The sequence below is a fragment of the Oncorhynchus tshawytscha genome, linkage group LG14, assembly GCF_018296145.1.
Source record: "Oncorhynchus tshawytscha isolate Ot180627B linkage group LG14, Otsh_v2.0, whole genome shotgun sequence".
Classification (NCBI taxonomy): Eukaryota; Metazoa; Chordata; class Actinopteri; order Salmoniformes; family Salmonidae; genus Oncorhynchus; species Oncorhynchus tshawytscha.
Window position 1 is genome coordinate 28,846,005 of NC_056442.1, and position 13,164 is coordinate 28,859,168.

General features: G+C 39.4%; 1 protein-coding gene across 1 annotated transcript; it reads right to left on the bottom strand.

Moving 5' to 3' along the window:
• Nucleotides 1–205: 205 nt before the first annotated feature.
• atf5b (activating transcription factor 5b) lies at nucleotides 206–4,722 on the bottom strand. Its single transcript, XM_024444882.2, has 4 exons — nucleotides 4,470–4,722; nucleotides 3,448–3,684; nucleotides 1,964–3,149; nucleotides 206–1,400 (listed from the first exon to the last, which is right to left on the bottom strand). Exons 3-4 carry the CDS (start codon nucleotides 3,127–3,129, stop codon nucleotides 1,214–1,216), a joined length of 1,353 nt encoding a protein of 450 aa, XP_024300650.1. The 5' UTR covers nucleotides 3,130–3,149; nucleotides 3,448–3,684; nucleotides 4,470–4,722; the 3' UTR covers nucleotides 206–1,213.
• Nucleotides 4,723–13,164: the final 8,442 nt, after the last annotated feature.

Consider the following 13,164-nt stretch of genomic DNA (forward strand, 5'->3'; position numbering starts at 1 on the left):
GACATCTAGTCCACCGTTAACAAGTCTTCCAGAAGATACATTAAGCTACATGACCAATCACTGTTAGCTGGGCTATAAAATAAAAGTGCACTCCCTCTGTGGGTCCCACAGAAATGGATTGAGCAACACTGATGTAAACTGTGTCTGACTTCTATAACAGTGTAATAACAATGTATTGTAATAACAGTCCACAAAGAATACATGATAAAAAACATAACTAGTTTATTTGGCTGCAATTTACCTCATAGTTAGTTACCAGACATCATCATCTATCAAACAAGCAGACCTGAATTGAACACATACTCATCAAATAAGATTCTCATGAAGACATTATGCCCAACAACAATTTATTGTTGTGTCAACAGGTGATTGTTTTTTCGCAAAATACAGCCAAGAAAAAACCAAGATGATAAAATAGTGAATGCCATGTATATTTTCCCCATTATGTAAAAGTGGACAAACATCCTGAGTATGATTCAATATTTGAGGGGGAAGCTCTGTAGAAATAGTCAGCTAATGAAGCTGAAACAGTTAAAGCATGACTTGAGAAAATGCTCTATGGAAACCATTATATCAGGAAGCCATGCAGTTCAGAGAATGTTGTCATTTTCAAATAACAATCAATCATGCTTTTTTAACAATCAAACATGCATTTGGGTACTTTAGCAAGGTCTAGGTGGTTTCCTACATGTTCAACATGAGCATTTTAGCAATCAAATATTCTAGTAGTTTGCAGCATTTATTAATGACCTTTTCCACAGCATTTTAAACATTCCTTCTTCAGTCCCTTATACCAAATGAGTGGAAGAAGCAAAAGGGTACTTAAATTAATAAATAAAACAAAACGTACAATATCACAGAATAAAGCTTCCTTCCTTTATGCTGCCATTGAGTGTCAATAACACAGACATAATTCAATCGCTTCTATTATTGTTAAAAAATGACAGTTAAACAGTCAATCATTGCAAGCTCAAACAAGGCAGGTCAGTGTCACAGTGGTCACGGACAGTTTATTTTAGTTCCCTCCTAAATTCAACTAAGGCCTGAAGTCATTCAGGGAAACATTTGTAAAAATACATTGTGTTGTTTATTGTCTGTAACAATAATAAAGCGATTATATTATCTATTTTTTGAAAAACTACCAAAATCATGCAACTATAATTTTGAACAAACAAGTGCTTTTGATGTGAGTGCTGGTGTTGTGGGTGGGAGATTAGGCACTGGCATCTTGCTTTAGGCGTTGACTACGTGCCTTGTAGACCTCGATGAGTAAATCTTTGACATATTGAATCTCTCGTTCCACTGACTCCGCCTTGTCGCGGAGCTCCCGGTTGTGTTCCTCCAGCCCATGAAGCTCCTCCTCCAGTATGTCCAGCTCCGCCCTCTTACGCAGTCGATACCTACAGTTTACAAAATACCAGGGTCAGCTTGCACCTGCTGTACCGTTGGAGCCCCCTCCCCTTTCCCCTTATTTTGTCCCTCTCTCAGTCCCCACCACAAGTGGCAGTTGCCAACCTATCCTACACCCACAACATCTCATCTATCTTTGTAGAAGTAACCATGACTTGTCTGAGTCACTGAGCTACAGTAGGTTGGCAGTTCAATATCAGTTCTCTCTAAGAGATAGAGAAAGCTAGTGTCATGAATTTAACATGGACATGTTTTCCCAACCTCATCCCTTAAGTGCTAGATTTCCGGATATGTATCTATGAACATCCAAGATAGCAGGTCCTATTAGAAGAGTTCAGATTTCAGATTTTATAAACACATTTATATCTGAGAAATTATTGTAGCACTATCACACCAGTGAAAAGACACAGTGATCCCATTCAAACCAGAGATGAAGGTCTACTTAAAATGTGCACAGACATGTTTTTGGTCAGACTTTAAAAAATTACCAAACATTCTATCATCACAGTTTTTATTTAAACTTTATAAAATCAGTACATTTTTCACAACATACCTGTGAGCAGCTGTTTTGTTCTGGTCTCTCTTCTTCTGCTTCCGTTCTCCGGTATGTACTTCCAGAGGGACAGCGACAAGGCCTGGTTTGAGGCAGCTCAGGGAGCATGGATCTTCCTTTAGCCTCTGTACTGCTTGCCTGTGAATGGGCGAGTCCACCATTGGCCTCTCGCTCTCTCCTCTTGACAGACATTCGTAGCTTTGGTCTCCAAGACATTCTGGGAAGAGGTAGTGGCCATGCTGGGGCTCTATACCATGTACTTGTGTAGGCTCTTCGATTTCACTTATAAAGCTATAAGGCTCTGTATCCGCAATGTTCGGGTGGTGGTGGTAATAGCCACCGTTTGCCTCTGGCTCTTGAGGAATACCTCCAGAGAGTCCACCATCTTTGTTGCAATGAAAGACCTCCAGCCCCATACCATCATAACCCCTGCCACTAACCTTCATTCCATGCATCAACTGTCCTTCTCTCTTGGGGTGGGTATCGAAGGACCCACCCATACAAAAACTTCTGGTCATCTCTTCACTGCAAAAAACGTCCTCTGTAAAACAATAACTTTCCTCTTCCTTCAGCAATACACCACATTCTCTGACTTTCTTTACACTGCCAATGTTCTTCCCAACTCTCTTCAATGTAGAAAAGTGGTTAACAGCAACCTCGCTTCCTGAGGAACTTCCTTTGGCACTCCAGGTGTCATGCTCAAGTTCCTCTCCAACTTTGTTGACACCATCTGAAACTATTCTTCGGCAAGTATTGTATGAACAATGATGACAGTTGTATGGGGATTGTCTAGCCATTTTGGGTCTTCCAATGGGACCACCACAGAAGCTTACTCGGTCGAGTTCCCCTGTTGCCAGGGTAACAAACAATGGGCTGGTTTCTGATTGGTTGCCACTGTACGAAGCATAGGGCAACTGGTAGTAAGAATGGGCACCCATTGCTTGGGCACCTTTGTCACATTTTGGTGATTTGTCCAATTTGGTTGAAGTCGATTCAGACCGGAAGTAATCCTCAAGCTGAGCAAGCTCCTCTTGCAAAAGAGAGGTCATGACCTCCAAGTCAGAGGGCACCTTGACATCATGTTCCAACGGTGAGGGCGGAGAAGATGAGCTACAAGAGGATTCAGTAGTCGACTGGAACGAAGACAAATCAACTTTTTCCGTCATCCAGTCCGTCTGACCATCACCTATGAAAAAAAAATATTTTATTAAAATATTGAATTCAAATGTCCATATCGCAGGCATAAAATTAAATGAGGATTTTTTTTAAACGGTCCTTTAATTTCAGACGATAAACGATAAATGTAGAAAAATATATATATATATCCTTGCGAAACTAACCGATCATTTGAAAATAATTGAACGCCATCGTCTTCATTGGGAAAATATCCACTTAGCTTCACTCATTGTACGACATTAGCTCGTACTGCAGTGCGGTTCCACCTGGAATGTGGAAAAATAAAAAAGCGTCTTGCCGTAACTCACCAATTATGTGCTGTCTCTCCGGTAACTCCACCCCCTTCCTTCCCTAGGATTGGCTGACGTTAGCTTGTTGGGAAGAGGGAATGATGAGGTCGACCGTGCAAACAAGAGGAATTTTCCTGCGAAGGATCGATATCGCCATCGTGTCTTTTATTTCGGTCAAAATGGTGAAATGCACTAAGTGTGCGAGGGTTCCAGAGAAGCGTCACTATGGACAGAGTGGTGGGAACACTTGAAGACCTGTGAATGACAAAAAAATCTACTTAAAACAATCAACAACTCTACTGAATTTCCACACCCAAACACCCCATTTCACCCCACTGCCACACCCCCAAAACCACCACACACTAAAAACAACTGTTAAAATTGTACAATTATCAGAGGGTCTTCACAGACCAAAAATGGTTGAAGATTCCTGATAATTGCATTTTGCATCCATAAACCAACATCTTAGTTTTCACATTACGAAACTACTGAACTTTAGGAAAATAAGTTAGGTTTGGAAATCTGTTTCAGGGCTATATAATATTGTCTCTTTGAAAACTCACTCCCCTCATAAAATGCAACTATAATATCTCAACAACATATCAAATTGTATTTGTTATAATCCATTTCACAGTCCAGGAAAGCAGTGCCTACACGACAGTATAGTAAACAACGTTTATGTTAGTTAGCCTATGTGTATTCTATATCAAATATTAAAAAGTATTATTTTTTCCTCTCGTTCCAACTATTATATGTTTATGTTTTAAATATATAGCAAATTTCTACATTTGACAAATATAGATTTTACTAGTAGCCCACTGATAAAATATTTTTCAGTGGCAGTTCTCACCTCTGAGCTCAGTAGGCTACTGTAAAACTGTAGATTCTAAATATCTCTGTTAGACTAAAAGGTCATTACAATAACCCCAACATCATTTCAGAAATGGTTAATAAAACAATTACAATGTCAAAGCTAACATATTGAACACATTATACTGGACAACAACTGTAGAATAAAGAGAACAAATAATTTCACTTACCCCATTATTTCTCAATAGTATAGTTGTTTGGAAGTGCGTTGCAAATGCAAAGCACAACAACTAGTGACAGGGAGGTCAATTTAATAAGTCATCTCTTACTTAGAACACAATGACCTCATTTGGTGTGTTATGAAGACGATGAGTTTCAAACAGAAAGTTTAGGGATCAGCAACTTCTTCTGGAACTACTAAATCCGGACCGTATCACACTGTTACAAATCAATCCGCAGTTTACATTTTACCCCTTTTATCGCGTCATATCCAAGGGACTTTCCACCCTGTTATTTCCAAAATACATATTGTAATAAAATGGAAATAAAACGATGTAACTTTACATTATTTACATGTAAATAATAATATATATTTACATTTCTACAACCACACTTGGGTTGCAAAAACGCAATTCACCTCAGGAATCATGGCATTTTTAAGGATCATATTTCCGAGCTAATATCTTGTTAGTAAATAAATTGTCACCCACAGAGAATGTCCTACATAAAGCACTCTGTAATAACGGACACGGTTTATAACGGACTATTTAGTCACACACACGGGAGGAAGGATACAGTCTTGCAGTTGGAAGGTGTAACTTTTGTTGCAGCACTGTTGCATCAGTTACGCAGCGGGTTCGCCGAATGTTGTAGGATTGTGGTCACACTATTGGTTTATCTAGACTAAACCTCTTATTGGTCGATTAGGAATTGTCAAATTATTTTTAATCGTCATAGATCCAATGGTATTTTGTATATGTGTGTACAAGTAGTAAGGTGATAGAGGCCACCTGCCTCTTTCAGTATTTATTATTTCCTCCATAAGACATTACCTCTTTAATAGTTATAATAAGAAGGTTGCAACCTATAACTTTACGAATGAGCAAATTCTATTATAAATGTAATGCACTTTAGTGTAATCAACCAGAGAAAAACTTAGTAGGCTGCTAGCCATCAATTTCATCTCAACTAAAATGGTCAAACTTCTATAAAAAAAGTCTTATTAACATATTTTGTGTGTAGAATATTAATAAAAGTAAAATAATAATTCCAAAGGGCTATATGGTTAGAAGGACAAAAGGACACACAGGAGGTCAAAGCAGCTTACACTTGACTTTATCTCTCATTAGTACAACAGTTACACCACTCTCTGTCTGGAGTTGCTATGCATTTTCCTCACTGAGAAACCAAAAGCTGATTGAAGCAGCCATGTCTTCCTGTTGCTATAGTAATAGGGAACACTGCCCCCCTTTGAAAACATGCTTTTTGGCGTGTCTGTTGCCAAGGGTTTAAAATAATCCCCTTACCTCTGCGCTTACAATGTTCTTGTTATTGCACTCATTGCAGCTTTTGTGCATACAACCTCTTAATTCTTTGCATTTTTAATATTCGTGCCATGAAGTTCATGAAAACTTCCTGCAGTCGTCTGACCCTTTCTACGTCTATTCTTTCTCGACGTGTGGAACCTAACCTGCAACCGATATTCTATTGTAATATATTAAAATTAGACTCTTATCCATTCCCAAAATAATGCACAAAACCGGTCATAGTATAAGGATACAGGACACACTTTTTTGTCTTTTTTGTTTGCTTTCTTCGCTGTTTCAATTTCTCACAGCATTAACCATCTGATAGGAGCAGAAACGCCACCTGGTGTTATCAATAGCATTGTTGAGGAATGTAGTCCACTTGCTATTGTAGTCCATTTGTTATTGTTTAACATCTCTCCAGGAGACCAGCACTAGTAATTTGGAATGTAACTATTATAATCATATGGAAGAGTACTGTTGCTTTTTGAGAGGTTCTTTAAGATTTGGAATAGTGGAAAAATTAAACATGAAACACCCAATTAACACTGATGCATGCTATCACGAACGGATGTTTGTGTGTGTGGATGTGGACAATGTGCAAATATTTTCATGTTTTTTTCCTTTTTTTCAGTTCGAAGAGGTCACGGAGAAGGTTTATATTATAACAGGCATATTGTATGCATATGATATGCGTTCCGTAGTCACATATCATCTCGTATGCCGTACCTATATAATTTTATGCTATATTTTATACATTTTCTATCTAAATTTCATTTATTGAAAATAATACAAATCATATTTTCTGCTGCAAAAGCGTTGCCCTCTCTGCAACTACTGTACAAGAATCTTTGGGAGATCTGACCCTACATCATAGAGAGAACTGCTTTCAAAGGAGGGCTTGCACTTCGCAAGTATGGCACATTGGTAACAGTTACAGCATAGTTTCATCACCAGCTCCCTACGAATCCTGCTTACATTAACTTTTTACGCGGATTGGCAATATGGGAAGCAACACTACAGGTTCCTGCCAATGCAGTGGCACTTTTGAAACCTTTAATACACCCTCCCTCTCACATGACTTGTGTGTAAGATGTCATTATAGCGATTAAATCCTGTACTATAATAAACAACGGAATTGCTTCCTTTACTTGGTGTAGGTATACATCCTTTACAAAAATCTATTTGTATAGAATAGTCCTGAAAAATTATATCAGAGGCCAATTTGCAAAGATATGACCTTTAATTTGATGAAACCTTCTTGAAAGTCAATCATCCCTGAGGAAGCTTGGTAGAAAGAGGGAGTGTCATTCTGTCATCTTATCATGCAGCACAATGTCATGCAATGTACTGCATTGTCAAATGTGGTTCAATCTCCAGCAGGAACTAAGAACTTCATCTTTTGTAGGTCTGTATGACATTCAGAAGAAGAAATCATCTCTCTGTTTAATTAATACAAATGCTTATACATTACTTACAAAAATACTTTGAATCATATTGACATTGAGCCTGAATATTAATACCATAACATATCTTACCCTGATATGGATGGTAAAACTAGATTTTTTTAAAAATTGTTCACTGGGCCAAATGCATCACTTTAGGATATTATCACGCTTTAGGGAAGACCCAGATGCAGACAGTGTCGAAGTAACAAAAGTGTATTACTACAGGAGGGGGCAGGCAAAACGACAGGTCAAGGGCAGGCAGAGGTCAATAATCCAGTGTGATGTGACAAGGTACACAACGGCAGGCAGGCTCAGGGACAGGGGAGGCAGAATGGTCAAAACTGTGAAACTAGAAAACAGGAGCTAGAAACAGACAGGAGCAAGGGGGAAACGCTGGTAGGCTTGACGAACAAAATGAACTGGCAACAGACAAACAGAGAACAAAGGTATACATACACTAGGGATAATGGGGAAGATGGGCAACACCTGGAGGGGGGTGGAGACAAGCACAAATACAGGTGAAACAGATCAGGGTGTGACAGATATTGTATTTTAATTTGGTTTAACAGTATTGCTGTGCTGTGCTTATTTCCTGTACACAAAAGGTGAATGATGGTGGCAGAACAAAGTGCAGTGTTCTGGAAAGTCTGGTTTGAGCTTGAGCAGGAATATTGAAGTAGAGGCTAAAGACAATTGTTAAGCATGCATTTTAAAGCTTCTCGGGTTCTCATTACATTTCATTTCTCATTTCATTTCATTAATCATACCGGTGACATTCTGTTCACCTTCATCTTGAGCTCCCTCACAATCACCTTCAGTCAGTAACTGATAGTGGCTCAGATTGGGGAGGTAGTTAGTATCCTATGCCCCCAGCCCTGACTATGAGCTGACCAGGACCAGGAGAGCTAAGGAAGCAAACCACAAAATAACTGTATGTCGCTCTGGATAAGAGCGTCTGCTAAATGACTAAAACGTAAAAGGGTTGCAGTTACATGTTCAGATAATGTTACAGGATTACTGAATCTCATTTGAGTACTGCAGTCTCACATAACAATATGGGTTGAAATAGACAACAATCCAGTGATTTCAAGCCATTGTAGTTTCATCACAGCAACAGAGGAATAATAAGCCTTGAATTTGATCTAAGAGCCAAAGAGAACAAGTGTTTTACAGTATTCAAATAATGTTATTTTCCCTCCCTCAGCACCTTACTTACTCCCACCCAACAGTCTATTGTGAATCCCACCCTGAGAATATTTTTGGAGTGCCAGTCCACTAGGGGTTATCCTGAGGGATTATAGATACTAAATACTGGATAGGGAACCCAGAATGGGTATGAAACAGCAACAGGGATGCTCCTCAACAGCAGTACTGCCATGATCAGTCACTCTTCCCATGACAACAGGGGCCTCTTGAGCCTCAGCAGCAGTCTGGGTCCATAGGGAACTAACAGGCAGCAGCAGCCAGCTGCTCTCCTGTGTCATCCACAACCACAGGCTCAATCAGTCCCTCATCAACAGGCCAGCCACATGGAGACAAAGCTCCCCAGTCTCCACACACAAGTGCATCCATATGGCTTCTAAATACTAAAAAGAGCTGATGTGTGCTCTGATGAAGATTCGTTGTCAGAATGTGTCAATGGGCGTTTGTTTTTGTCACTCTGATTGTGAACATTTTGATGAAGATGCAGCAGATTCAACTCAATACAGTTGAGTTGTAAGAGCAGGATCACTTCAGAAGGAGCCTCAAGGAAAATATAGAGTAGACTTGTCTACTTGGGGTGATTCAGATACTGCATTACAATACCCTTGAATTAGATATTGATCAGTATTCGATATTGACCAGAATGTACTATTATTCTGAATTACATTGTTTAAATATGTTCATCTATCAAGTGCGCAATGATTCCTCAAAATGAGCCCATCCCAAAAATGAAGAAATACTAAACAAGGATCTCTGCCAGGGGTTCTTGATATAATACTGTGCTTGAGTCTGCTGCCCTCTTCTGTTACTTGCTGTAGATGATCGTAGAACTGACACATCGTCTTCAATACATTAATAAGGAGATCCTTGAGGACCACTTCTCAAAAAACAATTATGTTGAGAAGAAACAAAGGATTGTCCAGCAACAACAATTAAGAGCACGCACACAACACATACTGAATCTTGTGTGTGTATCTGTGTGTGTACGTGCGTGTGTGTGTGTTTGTTTTTTGTGGTGCATGTGTGCGTGTGTGCGTTTGTATGTGTGTGTGTGTGCATCTTCAAGGCAGAGTGTGGTGTTGTGGTTCACAAGTCTGTAGGAGCTGGGCGTCAAGCCATCAACAACTCTAAGGTTCACAAGGTGCTCTCTTCTCCAGCCCCATCAAAGGTTATTACTGGACAGGGAAATATGAACAAATCTATAACACACAGTGAACGATTGGCAAACGTCTTCTCACAGAAAGAAAATAAATTGTATACTGGTTCACATTTCATATAGACAGTAGGATGTCTTGAGAAATGTTCATAGCCCTAGAGCTGTCTAATAATATCCTGTCCTATCAGACCAAAAGAATGTATGAGCATGCAGCCTCTTGGGGAGAGGCTTTTCCATATCCGTTGGTAAATTCCTCTGTTTACCTCCCAATGTCTGACTGTGCTTTCTGTCTCTCTTTAAAACCATCATTAGGTGTGCTTGCTGAAGCCAAACACAACTTTAGAAATGTTTCATACTTATTATTAATGTGCTTGCTGAAGGCAAGACCACTCCAGATGTCTTACATATTCATATTATTAATGTGCTTGCTGAAGGCTAGACCACTCTAGAGTTCTTACATAGTTGTGTTATTAATGTGCTTGCTGAAGGCTAGACCACTCTAGAGTTCTTAAATAGTTGTATTATTAATGTGCTTGCTGAAGGCTAGACCACTCTAGAGTTCTTACATAGTTGTATTATTAATGTGCTTGCTGAAGGCTAGACCACTCTAGAGTTCTTAGATAGTTGTATTATTAATGGGCTTGCTGAAGGCTAGACTACTCTAGAGTTCTTACATAGTTGTATTATTAATGTGCTTGCTGAAGGCTAGACCACTCTAGAGTTCTTAAATAGTTGTGTTATTAATGTGCTTGCTGAAGGCTAGACCACTCTAGAGTTCTTACATAGTTGTGTTATTAATGTGCTTGCTGAAGGCTAGACCACTCTAGAGTTCTTACATAGTTGTGTTATTAATGTGCTTGCTGAAGGCTAGACCACTCTAGAGTTCTTACATAGTTGTATTATTAATGTGCTTGCTGAAGGCTAGACCACTCTAGAGTTCTTACATAGTTGTGTTATTAATGTGCTTGCTGAAGGCTAGACCACTCTAGAGTTCTTACATAGTTGTGTTATTAATGTGCTTGCTGAAGGCTAGACCACTCTAGAGTTCTTACATAGTTGTATTATTAATGTGCTTGCTGAAGGCTAGACCACTCTAGAGTTCTTACATAGTTGTATTATTAATGTGCTTGCTGAAGGCTAGACCACTCTAGAGTTCTTACATAGTTGTGTTATTAATGTGCTTGCTGAAGGCTAGACCACTCTAGAGTTCTTACATAGTTGTATTATTAATGTGCTTGCTGAAGGCTAGACCACTCTAGAGTTCTTACATAGTTGTATTATTAATGTGCTTGCTGAAGGCTAGACCACTCTAGAGTTCTTACATAGTTGTGTTATTAATGTGCTTGCTGAAGGCTAGACCACTCTAGAGTTCTTAAATAGTTGTATTATTAATGTGCTTGCTGAAGGCTAGACCACTCTAGAGTTCTTACATAGTTGTATTATTAATGTGCTTGCTGAAGGCTAGACCACTCTAGAGTTCTTACATAGTTGTGTTATTAATGTGCTTGCTGAAGGCTAGACCACTCTAGAGTTCTTACATAGTTGTATTATTAATGTGCTTGCTGAAGGCTAGACCACTCTAGAGTTCTTACATAGTTGTGTTATTAATGTGCTTGCTGAAGGCTAGACCACTCTAGAGTTCTTACATAGTTGTGTTATTAATGTGCTTGCTGAAGGCTAGACCACTCTAGAGTTCTTACATAGTTGTATTATTAATGTGCTTGCTGAAGGCTAGACCACTCTAGAGTTCTTACATAGTTGTGTTATTAATGTGCTTGCTGAAGGCTAGACCACTCTAGAGTTCTTACATAGTTGTATTATTAATGTGCTTGCTGAAGGCTAGACCACTCTAGAGTTCTTACATAGTTGTGTTATTAATGTGCTTGCTGAAGGCTAGACCACTCTAGAGTTCTTACATAGTTGTGTTATTAATGTGCTTGCTGAAGGCTAGACCACTCTAGAGTTCTTACATAGTTGTATTATTAATGTGCTTGCTGAAGGCTAGACCACTCTAGAGTTCTTACATAGTTGTGTTATTAATGTGCTTGCTGAAGGCTAGACCACTCTAGAGTTCTTACATAGTTGTGTTATTAATGTGCTTGCTGAAGGCTAGACCACTCTAGAGTTCTTACATAGTTGTATTATTAATGTGCTTGCTGAAGGCTAGACCACTCTAGAGTTCTTAAATAGTTGTGTTATTAATGTGCTTGCTGAAGGCTAGACCACTCTAGAGTTCTTACATAGTTGTGTTATTAATGTGCTTGCTGAAGGCTAGACCACTCTAGAGTTCTTACATAGTTGTGTTATTAATGTGCTTGCTGAAGGCTAGACCACTCTAGAGTTCTTACATAGTTGTGTTATTAATGTGCTTGCTGAAGGCTAGACCACTCTAGAGTTCTTACATAGTTGTGTTATTAATGTGCTTGCTGAAGGCTAGACCACTCTAGAGTTCTTACATAGTTGTATTATTAATGTGCTTGCTGAAGGCTAGACCACTCTAGAGTTCTTAAATAGTTGTGTTATTAATGTGCTTGCTGAAGGCTAGACCACTCTAGAGTTCTTACATAGTTGTGTTATTAATGTGCTTGCTGAAGGCTAGACCACTCTAGAGTTCTTACATAGTTGTGTTATTAATGTGCTTGCTGAAGGCTAGACCACTCTAGAGTTCTTACATAGTTGTATTATTAATGTGCTTGCTGAAGGCTAGACCACTCCAGAGTTCTTAAATAGTTGTGTTATTAATGTGCTTGCTGAAGGCTAGACCACTCTGTTTAAATTTGCATAAATTAGCATAAAATAACACACCAACAGTAATAGTAACTCACAAACTGTTCTAGCTAGAGACACCAAATCAACTTTCACATGTTCAGGCTATCCTGTCATAGCAATCAATCAATCAATCAAACAAACATTCCAACTATCTATAGTTTTTCAACATTTAAAAATTGCCTACCCCAAGGTGGTAAGGGTAGGCAACAACACATCTGCCACGCTGATCCTCAACACAGTGACCCTTAGGGGTGTGTGCTTAGTCCCATCCTGTACTCCCTGTTCTCCCACAACTGCGTGGCCACGCATGACTCCAACACCATCATTGGGGCGGCAGGGTAGCCTAGTGGTTAGAGCGACTAGTAACCGAAAGGTTGCAAGTTCGAATCCCCGAGCTGACAAGGTACAAATCTGTCGTTCTGCCCCTGAACAGGCAGTTAACCCACTGTTCCTAGGCCGTCATTGAGAATAAGAATTTGTTCTTAACTGACTTGCCTAGTAAAATAAATGTTTAAAAAATAAAAAAATGTTTTGCTGACGACACAATGGTAGGCCTGATTACCAACATTGATGAGACAGCCTATAGGTAGGAGGTCAGAGACCTGGCAGTGTGGTGCCAGGACAACAACCTCTCCCTCAACGTGAGCAAGACAAAGGAGCTAATCGTGGACTAAAGGAAAAGGAAGGCCGAACACTCCCCCATTCACATCGACAGGACTGTAGTGGAGCGGGTCAAGAGCTTTAAGTTCCTTGGTGTCCACATCACCAACGAACTATCATGGTCCAAACACACCAAGACAGTCGTGAAGAAGGCACGACAATG

Coding starts and splice junctions, on each gene's coding strand:
- atf5b (XM_024444882.2), bottom strand. CDS start 3,129: ATGACGGAAAAAGTTGATTTGTCTTCGTTCCAGTCGACTACTGAATCC. Junction 1,401..1,963: donor AACAAAACAGCTGCTCACAG/GTATGTTGTGAA, acceptor TGTAAACTGTAG/GTATCGACTGCGTAAGAGGG.